The 23548-nt window shown below is 54.1% G+C and overlaps 1 protein-coding gene across 2 annotated transcripts in view; it reads right to left on the bottom strand.

Moving 5' to 3' along the window:
* The window catches only part of Mgat5b (alpha-1,6-mannosylglycoprotein 6-beta-N-acetylglucosaminyltransferase B), a 69465-nt gene extending 47523 nt beyond the window's left edge, over positions 1–21942 (bottom strand). The window contains exons 1-4 of one of the 2 annotated variants that reach the window (NM_001107068.1): positions 21756–21942; positions 21057–21155; positions 17391–17503; positions 9133–9280 (exon numbers count right to left, since the gene is read on the bottom strand). Coding sequence is in view for 1 of the 2 variants with exons in the window: in XM_008768373.4 (XP_008766595.1) it covers positions 9133–9280; positions 17391–17503; positions 21242–21309 (329 nt within the window). In the remaining variant the exon portion in view is untranslated. Of the gene's footprint in view, positions 1–9132; positions 9281–17390; positions 17504–21056; positions 21156–21241 lie in introns of both variants that reach the window. The other variant, XM_008768373.4, reaches the window with a different exon arrangement.
* Between the last annotated feature and the right edge of the window lie 1606 nt (positions 21943–23548).

The following is a 23548-nucleotide window of genomic DNA, read 5'->3' as shown; positions in this document are numbered from 1 at the left end:
TTGGGCATGGTCTTGAGGGCGCACATAGAGAAGTTTAGGGACTCCAGAGATGTAGTTTTTGTGTGCTGTCACCTATGCTGGTGTGGGCTTCTTCATCGAGACAGCTGCCGGCGTCACCCTTGTCTTCCTATACGTAGCTCCATGCTGCAGTTGGACAGACGTGTTTGCTCTGTGCGTGCTCTACCTGTGTCAAATAGGTATTCCTGTGTGTCTCTCGGCAGAAGCTGAGGGACAAGTGGGCTTTCAAGTGATACAGGCCAGGAAGTGCCAAGGTCAGCTCTGAGCTGCTGTGCCAGGATCCAGCCCTGGAGGACACCCTGGTTCAGACATCAGCCCCAGAACTGGGAGGGAGTATATGCGAAGTGTCAGTTGTTTTCTGCCCCGTGACTTGTAGCTGCCCCACAACATAAACCCAACGACCTTCTGCTGAACAGAGAAAGCTGCTTTCGCTCCTTCTAGGTGCCAGGCTCCAGCGGTTGAGAAGTTCCCTTCCCTCTGACTAAACTCAAGAGTCATCCTACAGCCACGGTGGCTCCCACTGGGGGACAGAGGGGTTGGCTGACCTTCAATCCTATTAGATTATTGGGAACAGTGAAGCAGTGAGGAGACGGCCTCCTGGCTTCCTCTTGAGGCAGGGCGACCCTAGGAGGTTGGGTTACATAACCCCTGCACACTCAGCAAACAAATGCAAAGTCCCTTGGAGAATTCACACTGAAGCAAAACAGGAATGCTGTGGTATAGAGTGGGATCGAACCTGTGTCCTCGAGCATGGCAGGCAAGTGCTTTACCACTGTACCAAGCTCCCCGAACCCTCTTGACATGCTTTTCCTCCCTAATTAAGCAGACGCCCTGTCCCTCAGAGGAAGTCGTGAAGGCTCAGGCACAGAGGAAAACACTGAACTTTTCTGGAGGACTCAGCAACTCTTCTACAATAAATAAGTGGTTATGTGTGTGTTTTTTTTTTCTTTTTGCATAAAACATATCGCCAGCACGGGCTTTAAATAGTGCCGTGGCGTCTGTCAGACTTAACAAGCTCCAGTCATTCCAAACAAAATGGCTGGGCGTCACTATTATTAAACTGGACTTAACATTCACACAGCACTTTCTGTTTCCAAATAACACACGATTAGACTTCTCACGCTGAGCCGCTTTTCTACAAATGGCATCGAAGCAGGTTCTGAGGCCTCCGCACCCAGATGTGTGACTTGGGAAATACCTGAGTTGGAAAGAAAAGGGGGCGGAGTGCAATTGGTAGAGGGCTCACCTCCTGCGCACAAACCCTGGATCTGATCCCCACATAAACTGGGCACAGGGACATGCCGTAACCCTAACACTTAGGACGTGGAGGCAGGAGGATCAGAAGTTCAAAGTTGGGGGCTAGTGAGATGGCTCATCCATCAGCTCTCTTCCAGAGGTCCTGAGTTCAAATCCCAGCACCCACATGGTGGCTCACAACCATCTGTAATGAGATCTGATGCCCTCTTCAGGCAGACGGATATAAGTGCAACGGAACGCTCATACATTAAATAAAATTTAAAAAAAAATCAAACTCATTCTCAGCTATATAGATAGTCGAAGGCTGGGATAAATGAGACAGAGACGAACAGACGGACAGACAGACAGACCGTCTCATCCCTGCAAGCAGGAGGTGCCACAAAGTAGATTTGAGACAGGAATTTGGCAGGAATGTACCACGACACTCAGCAGAGGCCACACTCAGTAAAGCCAGGATTGCAGAAAAGGCCATCTATCTAGTACAGGAGTGAAACCCTTGAGGTACAACCACCCCGCCAAATGCAGGCGGCAAAAGCCAAACCTGTTCTAAGGGTTTTCTTGGAAACAACCTCACTGTACCCCCAGGGCCATCAGCAGGATTTCCTTCAGCTGGAGCAGTGACCCTGAGCCTTTTGAGCCTCATAGCATGTTTCCTTTCCTTCTCTTACCCTCTTGAGGTGTTTGCATGGACAGAGAGCCAGTCGTGAACCAGGACCAGCCTAGACGGTGAGGGAGCGGGGAAGGGGCAGCTCCAGGGAAGCAGCACAGGCAGTGTGTGAGGGGAGGACATGGGGGGACACCCAGGTGGGAATCCATGGCGCAGGGGCCTTTCTCAGCACCCGCTCAGCCTGGCCTAGAGTCACAGGCCCCTTTCCAAGCCCACCCCGGACAAATGTGGCAGTTACTCCATTGCCCTGGCTCTATTGTACAGGCAAAGCAGGCTGGCTCAGCCCCCTCCAGCTCTGTGACCAGGAGCAGCCCTAGCTCTATTTGAGCCCTTCTATCCCTCCTCTGTAGCCTGGACGTTGCCAGGCTGTTGGTGAAGAGAGAGGTCTGCAAGCGTCCTTTGAGGGTGACTTTGCCCATGGCCACCCATCACCACCCCTCAGCTTTACCCATGCTACTGTGATTCAGCGCCACCTCACATGTGGTCCTGAATGGAAAAGGCCCCGGCACACCAAGACAGATCAGCAGGCCCAAACTTGTTACAGAGCTCCCCCTGTGGGCACTGTGACCTCAAGACGCTGTTCAGGGCCCCAAGTTCTAGGAGAGGCTACCCCAATCCTGCCATCTGCCCCTTTATTTTAGAGCTCAAACTGGGAAATGCCCCACAGTTGATAAAGGGACTTTTCCTGGGTTCACACATCAGATGAGGGATGGGGGAGGTCAGGAGGATGGCCCTGTGCCAGTCCTGACTGCTTCCCTCCGCATCTACCAGATACACGGAGGCTAAGGACAGCTACACCATCCTCTGTTCCTACATGCCAGTATCTATCTACACCAAACAACCAGGCCTCACTCAAGAAATGGAGAATGCTGGCCCAGGCTGACTGACACCAGCCTGTGTTGCCAACACTAATACTGAGAGCTGCTCTAGGGTACCCCAGCAGATAGGTAACATCACAGGTCTGTCACCCCTGGTGCTCTGGGGAACCCCAGTCCGGGGTGTATACTGTTCTCTACAACTTCCAGAACCAAGCAGGGAATTCTGACATCTGCAGTCCCCAGAACACCCTCAACTCCTTCCAGGCCTGTCCCCAACAAGGCCCTAAAGGCACGGCCCCACAAGGTCATCAATTCCAGCCCAGTCCCCTTACCCCGGAGGTGGCACACTAGACGGCCTGGAGAAGGAGGTTTAATTCTGTTGCTCTGTGATTTACGAGGGTTACATTCAATTAACAGGAGCATTGATTTCCCCACAGCTGGCCAGCAAGCTCTCTGGGAATAATTGTATTATGAAACAAAGTGCTTTCAAAACACGGGAACCTACATGTCTAGGTGCTTGCAGAAGTATACAGTGATGTATACACATACATGCAAACACACGACGCGGGAAACAGATGCCCTGTGCCTCCCTGCATCTTACACACGGTATACGACATGAGACGCCCCTTGTAGTGTGACCTTTCCTCCTCTTGTCTCCACTTACTCCAGCCTCAGCCCCTCATCCACCCCAGCCCCAGTCCCTGCTGTGGTGAGTCTGGAGGTTGCAAACAGATGGTGTGAGATTGACCCATCTCTCTCTCTCTCTTGGTGGGAAGAGAAAGGACAATTCACCCCAACGCCTAAAATAAGCTCGTCAGCTTGACAGGCTCTAGAGTCACCTAGGAGACAGGCTTGTAGGCACGTCTCCTACATAGGGAGTTTTTAGACTGGGTTAACTGAGGTGGGAGATCCGCCCAACCCATCACATGGGCCTGGGTCGTCACTGAATAAAATGAGAAATCGTGCCAAACACCAGCAAACCTCTCCCTGTTTCCTGACTCAACATGACCAGCAGCCTTACCCTCCTGAGACCACGCCTTCTCCTCAGTGATGGACAGTACCCTCCAACTGCGAGCCACAATAAGCCCTTGTTTCCTTAAGTTGCTTTCCTTGGGTACATTGTCTTGTCCCAGCAGTGAGAAATGTAACTATGTAACTAATGCGCTGGGTGAGTGCTGGCCACTGTTAGGTTCTGCTATGCAGACTTCCCACCTCAGCACCGACTACACACAGCAGGAAGGACCCAGAGTCGTCTGAACCTCCCCCCACCCCCACCCCCGTGATGCCCGCTGGCCCTCGGCCTTGGTCACCTGTCCCTTCCCTGGCTTTGGCTCCTTGCAGGTTACCTTGAACCTGCCCTGTCCTCACCCTGACCCAATGAGGGTCTGCTCCTCAGGTGGTCTAGCTGGCCCCTGACATCACCATTATCTCGTAGTCCCTCCCTGCCAGCCTAGCCCCTCTCCAGCCCCAAAGAAGACCAGCTTTGAGTGTTTTACCAAAATGTCTTCCTGTCATTGAGCCTCCTGTCAAATCCAAACCCAGAGCCTCGCCCAGCACACGACTTGGGAAGAACGGTACCCATCTTGTAAAGTTGAGATTGAAACACCCCTACTTTGCACTCCCTGTGGCTGCAGTTCCTGAACCCCAACCCCCACATAGCCACCAACACAGTTGAAAAAAAAAGAGAGCGTTATTTCCCCCAACGAGAATGTGGCTGTATCTTCTTCCTGCACTTTAAGCCGAATTCTCCACACTTATGCTATGGCTCTATTTATAACCACAGTTTCCCACGTTGACAGTCACATCCTAGCATCGAGGGCTGTGCACAGTGGCACACACCTGTAACCCTTAAAACCGTCTTTTCCATGTGCCAAACAGGAAGCCCCTCCCCATAGGGTCACCTCAGGGGCACAGCCAGCTCAGGCGCCACCCCCCACGACCCTGGGCCAGGCCAGGCACAGGGTGTGGAGCTGCTGCCTAATTATTCCCCATCCAGTCCCTCACTGCTTCTTGGGTACCCTTCCCCCACTCTGGAGTCCTCAGCCCGGACTCCGCGGACCTAGGGAACAGTCAAGAGACAGATGTACTTGAACGCGGCCAGCCGCCAACTTCAGAGCTGTCCGCCGCTGAAGCGCCTGATGGGAAATTCAAAGATCGTAGCTATTTGGCTGAGGGATGCATAATACAGTGGTGTTTGCCTCAAAGCTGCCTTCCTAATTATGTTTTCCTAGGCTAAAATAGCAAATTCGCTTTCCCCAAGGACACACCAGCCACCGTGGAAAGCAAGACGCTTAGAAGCTTCCAGAAGGGCAGGAGGAGGGCAGCTCCAGGTAATTCTAGGAGGGCTTCAGCAGGGCGCTCCCTGTAGCTCTGGCGAGTTAATCATGGTTAACCCCCGGTGGCTGGGGTGGGATGGGACTGGTGGATGTGAACACAGATTCCCATGAGCCCTGGCGCACTCCCACCTCTCTCCCTGGGTCCCAAAGCCACGGTGTCCCTGCAATTTATAGCTCTTGCCTGTGGAGTTTGATGGGCTCCGCTGGTCATGATGGATGGCTGCTATTTCCCGGAGATAGAACTTGGAGGTGGCTCGCGCTCCCCCACCCGCAGGGCTCCCTCCTTCCCCGGGAGCAGATGAAGGGCAAGGAGTGGAGGGAGGGGTAGGCCAGCTTCGGAAGAAGCCATTCAGTGAATGTGCAGTCTGCCGCCAAACTGGATCCCTGGACCGTTGACTGTGCAGCTCATTGAGCAGGGGCCGTGGGGCCTAGGGGTCTGCCCCCTGAAAATCGCACCTGTGGCCTGCGGTTGTTCCTGGACCAAGGCAGAAGATGGGGCTGAGCCACAAGGCAGGAGAGGGACAGGGGCCTGAGGGGACACAACGGGTGATGGAGTCTACACGGAAAACTGCTTCGTGTTGTGGAGCCCAAAGAAACCGGGTACCTTAGCCCCCTTCTCCTTCCCAGCAGCCTCTCTGCTTCTGCCCTTGCCAATGAATAATCCATTTTTTTTACACAGCAGTCAGCGATATATTTTTAAATAAATCCATTCAACCCTGACTCTCAGCACATATACACACGCACAAAAAAAAAATTAAATTTAAATTTGAAAATCCAGGCTGGTGAGATGGTTCGGCAGGCAAAGATGCCTGGCCCCAATCCTGAGAGCCTGAGTTAGATCCCTGGACCTGACAGAGGAAGAGAACGGATCCCACAAGCTGTGCTCCGACCTTCACACATGCCATGGCGCCTGCACACACACGCACACACACACACACACACGCACGCACGCACGCACGCACACACGCACGCACACGCACGCACGCACGCACGCACACACGCACGCACACGCACACACACACACACACACACAACACACAAATTAAAAATAAATTTTAAAAGGGAAAAAATAAGTAAACCCAGTGAGGGAGGCCTGGTGGTGCATACCCATGATCCCTGTGCTCAGAGGTAGAGACAGAAGGCTCAGAAGTTCAAGGGATCCTCCGGTACATATCTAATTTAAGGCTACATATCTAATTTAAGGATACCCTGCACTACATGAGACCCTGTCTCAAAACATCCAAACTATGGGTTGGGGAGGTGGCTCCGTGGAGAAAGCCGTTACAGCACAGCCATGGGGCCCAGTGTTGGGTCCCCAGAACCTACGTAGATCCCTGTGGGATCACCTGTAATGCCAGCACAGGGGAGGCAGAAACAGATCCCCAAGGCAAGATGGCTAGACAGACTAGTGGGCCGGTGCTCGAGGTTCAGAGAGAGACCCCACCTCAATAAATAAAGCAGAAAACAATCAAGAGAGGCACCCCGGGTCCTCCAAACGCCTGCACAAACTCCTGCAGCCTCACACGCGTGTGCAACCCGTACACACGCAAGCACACGCTGTGCATACACAGCACACACACAAGCAGACATCGAAAACAGCACGTTTAAACATGTAAATAAACAAACAAGTAAACTGAACAGCTGCCCATGTGACCTGCTCCGGCTGGCCTTTCCCTCACTCACCTCTCCCCGCTGCATCAGCCTCCATATTGCCTCTCTGCTTCAACACGCTAACCCCAGGGCCTTTGCACTCACTGCTCTCCGTACTTCGGCCCCCTTCTCCTGGCTTCTCGCAGCTGGCTCCGCCCCTCCTACTCGCCCACCGGCCAATCCTTTGGAGCCTGCGCCAGTGTCCGAGATGATCCCATGTGCTCCCTCTAATGGGATGTCGCGGGCCTTTCCACACAGGTTCCTTATTTCCGTTCTTGGTAACCCCGACACCCAGCTCTCTCCTTTATTATGTTTGATGCTAACTCTTAAGCGGCCTCAGCTCTAAGTAGGGAACCGGTACCAAGGAGGCAGAGTTTGCTGTAGTCGGGGAGAGGGAAGAAATAACTCTGTGGCAGGCACTGCACAGGATGCCTGCCTGAAGCCCTGGTCCCAGCACAGTAATGTTAGTATGGCCGCCCTCTAAACCGGAGCCCAGGGGTCAGGGAGTGGCTCAGTGCTTTCCCAGCATGCACGAGGCGCTGGTTCCATCCTCAGCACCATAGCAACCAGGTGTAGGGTAGTGCGCTTCTACAATCCCATCACTCATGGAGTAAAGGTAGGAGGATTTTACAAGTTCAGGGTTACCCTCTACTACAGAGTGAGTTTGAGGCTAGCCTGGGCTACATAGACCATGTCTAGAAAGAAAGAAAGAAAGAAAGAAAGAAAGAAAGAAAGAAAGAAAGAAAGAAAGAGAGAAAGAGAGAGAGAGAAAAAAAGAAAGAAAGAGAGAAAGAGAGAGAAAGAAAGAAAGGAAGAAGGGAGAGAAAGAAAGGAGAGAAAGGAAGGAAGAAAGAAGAGAAAAGGAGAAACCTCTCAGAGCAGAGTACAAACTAACAAAGGTTTTCTTTCCTGGTTTGCAAATCACAAAGATTTAAAGTCCCACAGAGGATGAAGGTGACTTGGTGGATAAGAGTACTTGCTTCTAAGCCTAATGGTTGGAGCTGGATCCCAGGACCCAAATGGTGGAAGGGAGAGAACTGACCCCTACAAGCTGCCCCCTAATCTCCACATGTATGTCATGCATGCATTTATGCACACCCACAATAAAATAAGTAAAATGTTCAGTCCCTGGTGATCGAACAACAAACCTAAGCCCCACACGGCTGCGACAGGTGAGCTGCGGGACAGGTCTAGTGCCTCCTAGTGGTACAACTTTGACTGCCTCTGTTTCCCTCTCTGCAGAGTGGCTGTGGGTTCCTGATGTGTGACTGTCCTCGAGGTGACACCATGAGATATTCAGCGTTGTAAGTTAAATTCCCCTGGACATGTAGCTGATGACCTCCATCCGGGTACCCAGGGTGTTTGCCCAACTGGCCAGGCAGGTTTGGGGAAGCCAAATGGCAGGGAGCCCCATACTACTCCAAAGAAGCACATTGTGTCCCAATTCACTCAGAGGGGGTCCCACTAGCAACCCCCCACCTCAGCACTCGGTAGGTAGAAGCAGGAAGACTGTAAGTTCAAGGCCATCTGGCCAGACAGCACTTCGACAGACAGACAGACAGACAGACAGACAGACAGACAGACACAAGCACATGTATGACACACTCAGACACAGGCACTTACACATACACAAACACACACAGACATACACACCCACAGATAGACACAGGTATTCACACACATGCACATTCGAGCTTGTGAGCACGAGTGCACGAAAACACACACACACACACACACACACACACACACACACACACACGCCCAGAAGGGTAGAGAAGACAAGTGTGCCCACTGTGCCTTTATAAGGATGTGATAAGTGTGCGTAACAGAACTTGGAGTGGGGAAATCTTAGCTCTAGGTGTGAACTGCTTGCCTCCAGGGAGAAGCAGTTAAAGGGCCCTTCAGTTTTCACCTGAGGTACTTTATTTAATGAGGACAAAAGACAGTCTACGAGGAGACAAAACGTTAATGGTTGTTGAGCCTGGGAGGGGGGAATCTGCATTCTGGATGCATTTTTCACCTTTTTATGTGGGAGGAGAGAGGTGGGGGGGGAAGGGAGGAGGTGAGAGAGCAGGAATACAGGGGATGGGACGCTCTGCAGAGCCAGGAGCCCCTGTGATCTTCCTGCTCCTGCCTCCCAAGGCAGCAGCATACTGTACCCCGGTTTGGATAGGTACTGGGATTTGAACTCAGGCCCTCTTGTTTGAGCAGCAAGTGTTTTTACACACTGGACCATCTCCCCAGCCCTGGTATTTTGCAGTCTTAAAGTTCTACTTTACCAGAAAAGGGGGCTTAGGCTGAGCTCTAAAGGTGCATCTGAGGCTATGCTGGGCCTCAGCACCCCAGGGGCACCCTGAGTTCTGTGCCCTCCCCCACCTCTTCTCACCTGTCCGCAGCTAAGTGCGCGACACTGGCAGCCCGGTGCAGCTCACTGCTATTCTCCAGCCTGGCCAGCATGTCCATCCTCTTCATCATCAGCTCCAGCAGGTCGCTCATCTTGCGAAGGGCGCCTCGGGACTCGGGGCCGCCTGGCACTGCAGGCAGAGTGTGAGCATTGTCAGGGGCAGTCACACTCCCAGCCACACCTTCATCTCCCCAAGCCACCTCACAGGAGGAGTGAGGCAGTGTCTCTCCTGCCCATTCACCCTGGAGACAGGACCCCTTTCGGTTGCTGGTGGAAGAGACCAATCTGTTGGGCTAACCTCCTCCCTCCCTCCCTCCCTCCCTCCCTCCCTCCCTCCCTCCCTCCCTCCCTCCCTCCCTCCTTCCCTGCTGGGGTGACCCTGTGAAGTTGAAGCTAGACAGAAGCACCCTAGTTCCCCAGCATCTCCTTTCTGATCCCCACCCCCACCCCCTATCTCTCCATCTCCCCTACCCAATCCCTACCACCATCAGCCGTGCATGCCCCATGTGAGGCCGTCCTTGCCTAATGACGAACCAGCCTGCTCCACCTTAGGCTGGAAAGCCACCTCATGGCAAGGACCAACTCTGCTTCTCCCCTCCTCTATGATTAAACCTCTGTGCCCCACCTGTAATCTTCGCTACAAATGGTTCTGGACCACCCATTCCAGGAAAGACAATCGTGACTTTGTTTCAAAAAGTGTAATAACCCTCTTGCAATCCTACTTTTGTTTCAAACGATTATTTTGACCACCTCTGACTACCTTAGGATGACTTCCAGATGTTATGGCTACCTGGTTATGACCACCTGGCAGCCATGTTTGTCTCAGGAGATGTTAGGACTAACTACTTTTTTAAAAGATTTATTTATTTTATTCATATGAGTACACAGTATCTGTCTTCAGACACACCAGAAGAGGGCATCGGATCCCATTACAAACGGTTGTGAGCCACCATGTGGTTGCTGGGAATTGAACTCAGGACCTCTGGAAGAGCAGTTGGTGCTCTTAACCACTGAGCCATCTCTCCAGCCCCAGGACTAACTCCTTATGCTTGTGCTCTGCTCCTGTAATTCCTCCTGTTTTGCTCCCCAAGTCCCTATTTGGAAACCCCCCTACCCCTGAGCTATAGATATCTTGTCTTCCTCACATCCAATGCTGACTTCTAGAACCCCGCCTTAGAGGCAGGCAGTCCATGCACACACACACCACACACACTCACATACACACCACACACTCACACACACACACACCACACACACTCTCACACACACACACACTAACACACACATACACACACACGCTCACACACACGTACCACACACAGACTCACACACACCACACACACACACACATGCATTCAGTTTGTGTTAGTTAATTGCTTGCTATAATTCATTTGGCCATGATGATTTGGGTCAGTGCTCTTTCTCCTCCTGTCTTTGGGATCAACACTTGTCTCTCCAATTCTGTGTCGTTGAACATTCTAGACAGCCACACAGGCCCTAGACTGCTCCACTCCAGGCGTTAAAGTGAACCATTCCACTCCCTCCAAACTTCCAGAGTTAAGTTCTCAACCAATGAATGGAGTCCAGCAAGATGCTGCCCACATGCTTCCAGACTACCCGGCCAAGGGGTATCAACTCTTGGGCTCAAGAGAGTCCATTGTCAGGGGCTGGGGATTTAGCTCAGTGGTAGAGCGCTTACCTAGGAAGCGCAAGGCCCTGGGTTCGGTCCCCAGCTCCAAAAAAAAAAAGAACCAAAAAAAAAAAAAAAAGAGAGAGTCCATTGTGGAAACGAGGAAGAGGTGGGAAGGACAGAGCCCACTGGCATCCTGCACTGCTGCAGCCTGACCCTACCTGGAAGCCAGAGGGGTGTGGGGCAATCCTGGGTCAGCCCACCTTGGACAACAATTGCTGTGGCAATTATGATCTGTTAGTTACTGGGTGCTGGCCATGTTCTGGCACTTTCTATCTGTCCCAGGTGCTGACAGCTGCAAGTCTGGCCTATGTGTAAGAAAATGCAGAGAGCCAACAGCAACTGCTTCTCAGAAAGATGACAGAATGTCTCCTGCAGCCTCCAGGGGAGAAGCAATACTGTGAAGGAGACACATGGAGTCTCACCTCCTTCTGTTACCAAACCCTTTATAGACAGTGGGGAAGTCAACCTTCTGCTCTTGGCCTCAATGTCCCTAACGCAAGAGAAGAAAATATATCAGGGCCTTTCTGCAGCCCAGCATCCCATGCCGGCAGCAAGAGCCACTGAGGGGAGAGAGGCAGAGGAGGGAGACGGAAGAGAGACAGGCTGATGGTGACGAGCCAGCAGAGGAAGGGGAGCAGTGTGGCCTGTGTCACAAGAGGTACTCGGGACTAGTACCTTCTCCATCTGCCTGCTTCCCCACATGACCCGAGGCCCCTCTGGCTGGGCTCCACCACCAGCAGAGCCTGCCTGAACTCAGAAGGAGGCCACAGGAGCCAGGAGGGATCTCTCACAGATCCCTCCAAGATAAATCGATATCTGCCCTTTCTATTAAGGTCCCAATCACAGAATGAGACGCAATCCCACCAAATTTCACAAGAAGCAGGGGGAACCCATCGGCTTGTTGGGCTTCCTCGTAGAGCACAGGTGAGGAGTTACTAACGGGAGTGTAGGTGACCTCCCACATAGGACAGTCCTGAAAAGCATTTACCCAACAGGGATGAAGACGTCCCAGGAACAGCCCCCTTTGTTTCTCCCTCATCTGACTCTAGTTCCCTCCCAAGGCAGAGTCACACACAACAGCCATCAGGGAGAGGCTGGGCACTCGGGTAAGGGTCTTATGACCTTCCTCACCCCTCCATGACGATGAAACCTGCCAACAAGACGGTCCCTTTGGCAAGGTGATGCAGCTGAAATTCCCAAGGTACTGGTTGCTTGGCTCAGAGGACGGTGACTCAGAACAGCATCAGAGCCAGAGGACCTGTGTCCTCTGGAGTTGTATCCCTAGCTCTGAAGGAAAACCAATGGAAGGAGAAGGAAGGAGAGAGGGAGCAGAGGAAGATGAGGAAGGAAACGGAGGTGTCCCCGGAGTCACATGGGATAGTACGGATGGGTGGGAGATGGGGCAAAGGAAGGAAGGAAGAGAAGGAGGGAAGGAGAGAGAGGAGGGGAGGAAGGAGGGGAGGGAGAGAAGGAAGGAGGAAGTGGGGATGGATGAAGGGAGGGAGGACGTGATTTCTCCTGCCCCTCAGTAAGAGAAACAGCAAAAGGCCTCCCCATCCCAAGAAGGTGGACTTGTTCTGGTTTTCAATGGTGGTGTTAAGACACTGAGCCCAGAACCATACACACGGCGGCCAAGTGACGAACCACTGAGCTACATCCTGCGTCCCCAGAGTCTGGAGGTGTCACACAACAGCCTCAGATAAATCAACCTTGCCACGCCTGCTGCCTGTGCCCATCCAGGGCCACTCGGATGCAGTCTGTGAGTTGGTTAATAGCAGCTCCAACGGGACAGAGGCAGCAGCTCCTCTCCCGGGCTCGCAGAGCCCAGCCATCACTCAAACACGTCTCCACCTTGACCGCGCCTGCCCTGTTAACCCAGCGCCCAAGTAGTGCCTGGCACACCGAAGAGAAAGAAAAGGTGGGGGCCATCCCTCCAACTCACCAGAGAGAGGACAGTGCAAGTTCTGACCCGGCTACCGTCCTGCAAAACCCCAGGCTACCATCTGTATTGTAGGTGTCTGAAGGGTGTTGTCTTGTGCAAGGCATGGCCTGCTCAGCCTTCCCGGGCTGCCCCAGTGAGCCACAGTTCATAGCTTCGTCTGTGTGAGCCCCTTCCCCCAAAGGAGCAGGGTGGAAAAGAAGAAATCACCCCAGAGTGGGGGCTTGCTTTCCTGAGCATAGGACTGAGCACTGGAGCCTGAAGCCGGCTCGGCCCCCAGTGCCTGCTTTGCAGGTCAGCAAGAGCAAGGCCACGCCTTGACTTCCCTGTCAGTGCTTCTGGAGAGAGCCACAAGCTCCTCTGCCCGGCCGAGGCTTCTTTGCTTCTCCACGCTGCCCTCATTTTCCCTCAGAGGCTCCGTCATATCCCAGGGGCCACTGGGAGACCAAGCCAGTAGCTTCGTAGAGTCTGAGGAGTAACACAGGGACCTGGCCCAGGCTGCAGTAAATATCAAAGCTTTGACTCCAGCCTTGTTCTGCCACTGACCCAAATGGGAATGGTTCGCTTCCTTCTCTTGGCCTCAGTTTCCCCTTGGGTAAAATGGGGAGCGGGGTCTGGAGCTGTTGAATTTTGTAACTTCTATCCTCTTGTCTCCTCCCCGCGTCTTGTGAAATTGGGGTCACGGGAAATGAAGGGGAGGGGGAAAGGAAATAGAAAGGGAGAGAAAACAGGTGAGCCCCCTAAAACTAGGCCTCAGGCGGGCCTGGGCACAGCAGGTCCTCTCAGCAGACAGAGGTAAGTGACTGCAGATTCACAGGGGAGACAATTTCCTAGCACATCCTGGAAAACCAGAGAAAGGGGAGCGGGCCTAAGAAGGACCCAGGGAGACTCCAACGCAGGGGCAACTGTGTGTGTGTGTGTGTGTGTGTGTGTGTGTGTGTGTGTGTGTGTGTGTGTGTGTGTTTGTGTTTCTTCCTGCTAACAATGGAGGAGTCTGAATCTGTCTGTTGTACCATGCAGTGAGTGGTCTGAAGCTCCTGTCCCATGGCTCCCTTGTTCTTTGTCCCCATGCGGGTGGCCACACACCACACACACAGGCTTTTTGGACAAGGGATTTTATAAGAATGGGTGTCCTTCCCTCCCGAGTCAGAGTCATGAGAGGAGACTTACGCTGGTTCCTTTGCTGAAGGAAGAAATTGGGAAGAGATGCCCAGGGAAATATAGGTCACCCCACACACACGAGTCTCTGAAGACATTTGGGGGTGGAGGCTCTCCACAGCAGGATTAATAAGGTTTTCTTGTGGAATACTTTTGTCAGCAGGAGGTGTCACCCCAAAACTGGAGGACTTGGGCACATGCAAGTGGCCACTGCCCAGGTTTCATTATGGCTTTGATGGAGGGGGCAGACCCAGTTCAGATGGCTCTTGAGGCTCACTCCTGTTTCCAAACCAAGAAAGATTCCTCCCCTGTCTCCTGGGACTCAGAAGTGCCTCCCTCCCTCTGCAAAAGCCCTAAGGCATCTCTCCACCCGCCTGAGAAACTCATTATTTTTTGGCTCAGGAAATACCTAAAGAAAAAGCCAGCCATAGGTACCAAAGAGGGGAGAGGGCCAGGAGGTAGATCTTCCCCAAGTGACTCAGCTCAGAGGCCACCACTGGTCCCAGGACTATCAGCAAAGCAAGCTAACCCGACTTCCCCCAGTCACTTCAACTGAATTGAAATGCACTTACTATGAGATCCCAGCAGTAAGTCTGGGAGCTAACACACGCTCCCTGCTGATTTCCATATAAACAAGGAAGGCTGAGATGCTGCAGATATGAATAGACCCCACATTTAGAGAGGGGTGTTTTTTTATTACCACCTGAAGCCAACTAGTCTCTCCTCCCCAGACCCTCTCTCTGTGGCTCTGTTTCTCGTGTATCTCATGCCCTGGCCTCTACCCTTTCCTTTGATCAAGCCTCACCCGCCAGAGAAGGGAGCCCTCCCTGAATTTGCAGAGGAGGCTGGGACCAGGTGTCTGGACAGCTGGGAAAATGCTTGCATTTCAGTTCCTGCACAGGATAAACGCTGCAGACCCGGCTGAGGCAGAACTGTGGGCTCTGGGCTGCAGAGACCAGGGCAGGCCCTAGCAGGCCAAATGGGTCTTTTCCTCTACTTGTTATCCCTCTACTCCAAACGGCCAGTCTCCAAGAGACATCCACAGAACCTGGAGCATCCTCCACTCAATCTCTGGCCTGGGCTCGGGGTGGTCCAGCAAAGCTAGGACACAATGATCATCTCAGGGCAGACGCAAGCAGTTGAGCCAGCAGCTGCCTACGTCTGCAAGGAAACCTGCTCCCTCCAGCCTGCTCAGGTCTGACTCCATGAGGAGCAAGCAGGGACCTCGTCAGGAGGAACTAGGCTGGGCCTCGCTGACTAGGACAACCAAAGCTCTTCCCTCCTAAACCAGAGCCTACCTTTGACAGCTGATTCCCCTCGGGCGACTTTTGTCTAAACCTCAGGGGGTTTGCCCCTGTGTCCCCAAACTAGAGCACTTTCTCCTGAAGAATAAACTGGCCCAGAGAAGGTGCCTCCCACAGACACACCAGAGTTGTTAGAGACTGGAAGGACACATGATGAGAGGTCCGGAAACTGGGCCTGTTACTCCTGGTCTAGCTGCATGAACTGGGGATGTGCTCTGTGTCTTAAACTTCAGTTTTAAAATGTCAAGCACCAGGGCTGGAGAGATGGCTCGGGGGTTAAGAGCACTGACTGCTCTCCCAGAGGTCCTGAGTTCAAATCCCAGCAACCACATGGTGGCTCCCAACCATCTGTAATGGGATCTGATGCCCTCTTCTGGTGTGTCTGAGGAGAGAGACAGTGTACCCACATACATGAAATAAATAAATACCTGCATGTACACACACACACACACACACACACACTTCTCTAGTGTAACATACTACATGTTTTACCTAGGGGGTTCTCTCCGTTCTATGGTGCAAGATCTAGGGCTTGAACTAGATCCTTCCCAAAGCCAAGACAGGGCAGGGGCCATGAGGTGGGAGTATTTTCTTGGCCCATAACCCTTCAAAGGGATGAGCAGAAGACCCAGAGCCCAGGCACAATCTCCCTTCCTGAAATGTCTTTATTGTCACCCACCAGACTCCTGCACTTTCTGGAGGTCTAGTTTCTCGAAGCCCAGACAGATATAGCCAACGTCTAAGGACCTCTCAGAGCATTTCCAGCAAGCCTCATGTTTCCTCCACAAGGAGCCTTCCCAACTGCCCCACCCCCTCTTTAACCCCAACCCTTGAGCAATTTCTGTGTAAAGACCCACACACCTCATGGGTCCTCCTGCTCCTCCCAGCCCCCTCCCTAGAGCAGCCTCCTTCCCCATACACAGCACATACACTAAATGTGCATGGGAGCTTCACTCTGTGGTCACAGCACAGGATCCCCTCTCTAGGTGTCTTAACACAGGCTCGTGGCCATCCTGGAGAAGCAGAGCCCGCTTATCAGATGGGGACCCAAGGCTCAGATACTGCGGGGTCTCTGGAAGTCGGACAAGTTATGCTTGGCTAGAATGGCCACTGATGGTATGAGCAGGCTTCTGAGAGCTTTTGCGAGTTTAAAGACTCGTGCGAAGCCAATGCACTGGAGGATGGCTACCAGATGGCACAGTAAGCACCACTCAGAGAGAGCCCACTTGAGCGGACAACCTGCACCTCTCAGGATGCCTATGGGGCTCGTCCGTCACCAGGAGCCAAGAACCAGGCAAGCTGGAGGAGGTGACTTCCAAGAGAGACTCTCTTGACAGGCAGAAATCTCACAACACCAAATAGCTCCTGAGGCCTCGCTTGCCTCAGTCTCCCCTCCGTGCCCTGCTCCCCCTTCACACTACTGACTCAAAGGGCCCTGTGGCACACTACGCAGGACCCAGGTATTTGTCTGCTCCCAGTAGCTCTGTAGGAGGGTCAAGGCTGAGGATTCCTAGTTATCTTCAAGCCGTGTGACAGCAAGTACAGTGCTAGTGGTTTCTGCACACTGGCCCATTTGGCCCCTCATCAGAGAGGGTCTTCACTCTTTCCCCTGCCCCTCTCCCCTTCTCTGTAACTTAAGAATGTGGCAACCGTCCACAGCCAGAAACTAGACATGCAGGTTCCAGCCTGTCTGGTCCAAAAGCCTACACACTGCACCTCCATTCCACATCTAGCAAGCGTGATGGGGGCCAAGGACAGAGAAGGACCAGGGGAGACCAGCATCCCAGACGGGAACCGTGTGATGTGAGCCCTTTGTGAGCCTGTCCCCTACCACAGCCTTACCCGGTGGAAAACACACAACATGGGTCTCAAAGAGACAGGTGCTGCATTCAAAGACGCCAACCCAGGAGCCCGTCTAACCCTTCAAGATCCTCCTCCTTGGCCTGAGAATCCTGGTGGCACGTGTAGGACCAGAGCCCGAGCAGCGGTACATCACAGTGCAAACTCAGGACTCCCTTCTCTTACACATTTACACGTTCAGAGGCCAAGGTCCAAGAAAACCCGCTAAAGGGCCTGAGCTCAGAGGCCCCACCCCTTTGACGAGAAGATTCATATTTCTTGTTGGCTCCCCTTGCCCTCGAGATACCTTCTGTGCGGATGGTGAAGGGTGAGTCCCCCAGGCGCCGGGCAGAGAACTGGCCTCCCAAAGATGTCATCAGAAAGCAGAGAGTAAAGAAGCCAATACCCAGGACAAACAGCCTGCAGGGAGAGAGGAACAGAGAGAGTCAGCAGAACACGCAGCAATCCAGTGTCCGAGGAAAGGCACGAAAAATGTTCTAAGCTTGAGCAAGCAAGCCAGGTGAGGTAGCTGCAGGAGGCTCGGAAGTTCAAGGCCATTCTCAGCTACATAGCAAGTTCTAGCCCAGCTTGGACTAAATTGAGATCTCAGGCCAATGAAGAATCAGCAATCGAGAGGCGGGAGCTTGGGGATGCACGGAAGAACCAAGGGCAGGGCGGGGTGAGCTCCGGGGCCCAGGAGGTTCCAGTTCAACGGGACAAAGGAATTGACCACATAAGAAATAGTAAGAATTTGCACATAGGTAGAAATCTGAGCAGGGCCAGCCTCAAGATAGAGACCAGCCCATCTGGAGTAGCAAGTCCCCAAACTTCAGTGCATGGATCAGCGCTGGCTCCCAAGAATGATTAGAAGTGGATGTCTTGGGGCTAGGGATGTTGCTCAATGATAGAGCATTTGGCTAGCATACACTAGAGCCTAGATCCAGTCTCCATCCGGCACAGGCAGTAATATGAGAGGTGGGAAGGAAGGGAGAGAGGACATTACAGGTCCTCCCTCCTAGATTTAATGATGGGACAGGGCAGGCCATCTGCTTTAACCGGCTCCCCAGTGACTCTGGTCCACACTAACATGTGAAAAACACCGCTTCGGACTGAACAGCAAGGCCCCACCTGGCTCCCATCAATCACCTGGGCCACCCTTGGCACTGTGCACACAGCCTCAGCCATCTGCCACGAGCTCATTTGTCCTCCTAGGGTACCACATGCCCACCCCCCCATCACTCTTAGGTAATACAGTCTCAAGGCAGGGCTGCTTCCCCTACACACACACACACACACACACACACACACACACACACTCACTCACTCACACGCTCGCTGTGCCCACTCTCCCCACAGACTTCTCTATCAGTCACACACACCCTGACTTGTCAACCTGCACCACCAAGGAGTAAGGACATCCTCCCCCCAGGCATGGAGTGTCACACACGTGTGCCTGCCGTCATGCAGGGAGGGGGAGCGGGCCAAAACATGACATCACGCATTCTTTCAATGCACAGTCATTATCTAAGAGGTGCCAGACGCTCAAGTAACCTGAAGTGACAGCTGGAACCCAGGCTCAGAGTCCCAGCACCAAGCTCAGCCAGACCCAGTGCTCCATGCTGGGCTCTAAACAAGAATGAGCTGCGGCGGGCAAGGGCAGAGGAGGTTTTGAGACCCCTAATTCATCAGATGACTTGATGAGCCAGCAGAGCTGAAAGGGGACACTCCCTTACCTCCAGGTCAGAGTGAGGTACCCCACCTGATATAGAACCAGGATAACCAAGGAGGGCCCCAAAAATCATACCCCCCAAATTATGCCAGGTGCTCCCACCTGCCCCACCTCCACCATGTCCCCAACCCTGGGGCCTTTTTGATGTCTTTCTGCAAGACCTGCTTTACACGTTTTAATCTTCATTATTTTAAACCGGCAGAGTGGTGTTTAACTAAAATTTGGTCCATTAAGGGAGACACATAATTGCCAAAGAAAAGAAGGAACAAAACAAATTCCGAGCCCGTATTTAACGGAAGCTGTCAGAAACTGAGTCAGCGGGACTTGATGGTCCCAAGAGCTGCCTCGGGGACAGCCAGGCCCCTGGTTTGTGGGGGGGGGGATCATGGTAAGATACAGTAGGAAAGATGGGAAACTTCTCTTACTTCGGAGGAACCTTACTGAATCCCTCTAAGTCCAGATTGGGGTTCAGAACACGCTCGGGGAGATCTTGTGGGAGACTCGCTGCTATCTTCTCAGCGTCAGGGCAAAAAAGGGGGGCTTTTTGAGTTCCAGTCTCTCAACCCCCACTCTATCTCAGCCATAGGATTGTATTAGGGTTGGAGACATAGGATGCTTGACACGAGAAAGGTTTACATCCTCAGCCTGGACTTTAAAGTCCCAGTACACCACCTTAGCATCTCTCTCTACTAGTTACCAGGCCTGGGGTTCAGGGCCCCCCAAAATCAGTAGTTGGTCACTTATAGTGGTCTCATCCACACAGGCAACATCTCAGGGACACCTACAAAATAAAGGCCCTGCCAGGAGTTCGGCTAGAGACAGCATCCCCACACCTCCCTGGGGATAAATGAAGTTAGGATGATGTAATCAGAGGGCTGCCCCTAGTCTCCAATCTAAAGTTCTGAGGGGACCTGAAGAAGACGGGTAGCTATGGGTCTCCACCAAGAGGTGAAGCTGAAGGACTGGAAGGGAGTTGCTACTGCTCTGGGAATCCTGTCTTCTGGTACACAGGACAGAAGCCCGGCTCAGGGCTGAGGGCGCTGTCTGTGGTGCTGGAGACCGCTACACTCATCACACCAGGTCCGACTTCAGAAGCTGGGCTTCCAGCGGGCTACCGAGCTGACTTGGGATCTGAGACCAACCAGAACCCTCGCAAGTTGCCCAACAGGGCAGGAACCCAGTATATCTCTGGAAGAGCCACAGTCTTTCCCTGGGCACCGTAGGCCAGGGATTTCTGAGACACTCCACACCCTGCCCTCAGTCCTCCGGCTGTACAGACCTTAGCATCCACACAGACAACCTGATTGCTGCTGCCCCCAGAGCCTGCTGTCTCAGCCCCAGAAACCGGTCCAGCATGCTGATGTCAAGAGCCAGGTGGGCCACACATCTCTCCACCCCCAACCCAGCTGGGTACAGGAGGTTGTCTGGAGGCACCAGGGGTCAACCCAGAGCCTGGGAGGAAAGCCAGCACCTGCCTTAAGGTTTAGGACCCGACTCCACCTGTGGTCTAGTTCCGAGTCCCATCCCCCTCTATGGTGTCCACCTCTCCCTCTGTGTCTTCTGGGGCCCAGTTGCCAAACAAGGAAATACTCCAACCTCCCAACCCCCACCCCCAGACACCTATCACCCTCTCCCCAGCCTGGCCTCTGGGCCTACCTCTGCTGGAGTCTGGGAGAGGGAAGTGGGGTCCCTTCCTAGGACCAACAGGTCCCAGTGAGTCTCTCACAAACTGCACCCCTGCCTGGCCAGGACTGTCCACAGGAAGGGAAGGGAGTGAGGCGTCCGTGTTTCAGGCACCTGCTATGCCTGTCTAGCCTGTTGGGGTACGCGGTTGGGAGCAGAAAGAGTCCTTGCCCCACTCTTGGGGACGTTCCTGTCAGACCCAGGTTTGTCCCCCACCAGGAAGATGAATGAGACGCAGGGGGCGGGAGGAAGGGGGATGGACTAGGCAGAGATTGGGCGGGCCGACCTAGGAGACAGGCGGGACACCAGGGGTGCTTCCTAGGCACCCCACGGTAACTTTGCAGCTCAGATAGGACCGAGGAGATATAAAAAAGACCTCAAGGGGCAGGAAAGGGACTTGCTGGCTGGGGCCACTTTGGAGCTCAGGACCTTGATCTTGCTGTTTTCTGACCCATCCATGTTCACCTCTTTATACCTGATATCGTCCCAATCTTGGTCAGCTCAAGAAAGGTCCAGAACACACACACACACACACACACACACACACACACACACACACACACACACACACACACACACCATCTAATTCCGTTTCCCCGTGCCCATGGCCCTCATCGAGAATAGACTACAAGCCTCCTCTGACACCCGAACTTGCACCCCCTGAGAGGATCGACCTCGCCTAGCTCCACCACGAACCCCACTGGGGAGGTCTTCACCTCCCTGCGCCAACCAGTAGAGAACTTTACCGAAAGGGTCTCAGGGTGACCAGGCATCTTCTGACCATTATCTTCCCATCGGGGTTGACTGTGATCATTGTTCAAACTTGTCTGGGCGAGAAGCCGTGGGCGAGGCCGGACGCACGGTCCTGGGCCCCGCTCTAGCTGCCTCGGGAACCGGGAAGCCGCTGCGGGCCGAAGCCGGGGGTCGCAGAGCCGAGGGCGCGCGGGGCACGGTGGCTTCGCCGCTCTACAGCCCCGCGCTGGGGACGGCGCGGCCTGGGCGCACAGGGAAGGGGTTCGGCGAGAGCTCCGGGCCGGGCAGTCTCTGTGTCTCCGCCCTCCCCGCTTCACATTTTGGGGAAGGCGAGGCGGCGCGCCCCCAGATCGCCGGCCGCGCGTCTGCCTGCTAGGCTCGCTGGCTGGGCGGGACGGCGCCGCGGCGCGCAGACGGGCTTCCCGCGGCGGGCGCCCTCATTCCCGGGACCCGCGCCTTCGGAGCCGGCTAGAGGCGGCCCCAGGCCCGCACCCGGGCCCCCCGCACCTTCCGACCGCGCCGCTCTGCAGCCGCGCGCCGCGCCGCGCCCATGGCTTTGGGGAGGGACCTCTGCGCGCTCGCCTGCCCTCGCCCTCGCCCGCCCGCTCGACCGCTCGACCGCTCGCTCAGCCGTCCGCGCTCCGGGCTCCGGGCTCCGGGCTCCGGGGTCCCGCGCGGCGCTACAACCCGAGGCGCCGCATTGTTCCCTCTGAGGAGGTGGCCCGGGAGCGGCCTCGCGCTTCCTCGGCGCCTGGGCGCCATCTGGTGGCCGAGGTCTCACCGCGTTCCCTCTCCAGGCTGTGCGAGGAGGAGGGGGACCCGAGCGCCGGAGCCATGGCCCTGCGCCCCTCCCTGAACCATGTAACTTCCGAGGGCATCCAGCAACCCGGAGAGCCAAGACCGCTCCGGTAACTGCAAAGTGCAGGGAAAGATGGGCGCGGAGAGGGGACCCTTGTCCTGCGGGCCACGAGCCATCCCCCACCCCCAAGAGCTTTTGTACCTATGGTTTCTCACCCGCTGATTCTCTCGGCAACACCCATCCACCCTGAGAAACTCCCCAAGTCCTCCCACTTCTCACTTGTCTATAATAAACTGGGGCTGTGGCATTCATGTCAGGGAACCGTCAGCTGTATGCCTGAGGTCTAGCCTCGGATCCTCTCAATCACTATGTTCTAACGGACTTTCTAGTATTCAACTAGTGACCAAAAAGTGACTGTCCTGTCACTTCCTCACTTAGAGTTGATGTGGTTTCGGTCTTGACAGCCAGGAATGAAATTATCACCCAGGCTTGTGGCAGCTGGAGGCACCCAGACATGAGGCGTGATTTAGAGGCCCAGCAGAGATCCATCCCATCGCCCTCAAACATTTCCTTAGCCAGCCCGCTGGAGTGCTCAAATTTCCCTCCGCTATCCATCACTCTTAAGCTGGGCACGGTCAGCCTGCCCTTGCTCAATGCAAATGTGCTACCTAGCGGAGGGAACCCATCAATTGACAACACCGATTTATCGCCCGTTTTCTCACTGGCGGGGAGGAAGGCAAATAGATAACAGACCTCAGGACAGGTGAGCGCGGGTGGAGACGCTGACAAAGCAGACGCTGCTGGTAAGGAAAGGCTCAAAGGAGGGGGTGCCGGCTGCGAAGGGTCTGGGGATGCCAGGGTGGTTGGATGGGACCATGTTAAGAAGGAAGAGAATACAGGTGTCCTAATTAGGTTTCTGTCTATTGCTGAGATAAACACCCTGACCAAAAGCAACTTGGGGGGAAGGCTTTGCTTGGCTAACACTTTTCACATTGCAGTCAGTCATGAAGGGAAGTCAGGGCAGGAACTCAAAGCAGGAACCTGGAGGCAGAGCTGAGGAGGCAGCGGGGGAGTGCTGCTTACTGACTGGCTCTCCGAGGCTCCTCTCTCTGCTTTCTACACCGCCCACCCAGAAGCACCTGCCCAGAGCAGCACCATCACAGAGGGTTGGGAGCTCCTGCATTATTAATCAAGAAAATCCCCACGGGCTTGGCTGTAGGCTGATCTGATAGATGCATTTTCTAAACTGGTAACTCTTGCTTGGGTCAACAACAATAGCAACAAAAAAATCTAACCCGAGCAAAGAAAGAGCTTTCTTCTGAGCTGTGGAGAGCCCCCCCCCGGGAGGGCCCCCCTGAGCCCCACCATCTTTATACTCAGTACGGAAGGTTTGGGGCACTTTCTGGCAAGAGTCATGCCTGTCTGGTCTTGGGTAGCATGGGTCAAGTCTGAGCGCCTTAAGGCCATGACGGCTGTGCTAGCTTTTCGAAGTCAAGAACTT

This window comes from Rattus norvegicus, chromosome 10 (assembly GCF_036323735.1).
Source record: "Rattus norvegicus strain BN/NHsdMcwi chromosome 10, GRCr8, whole genome shotgun sequence".
Classification (NCBI taxonomy): Eukaryota; Metazoa; Chordata; class Mammalia; order Rodentia; family Muridae; genus Rattus; species Rattus norvegicus.
The sequence above is the reverse complement of the archived record's forward strand: the minus strand, read 5'-3'. Positions and strand labels throughout refer to the sequence as shown.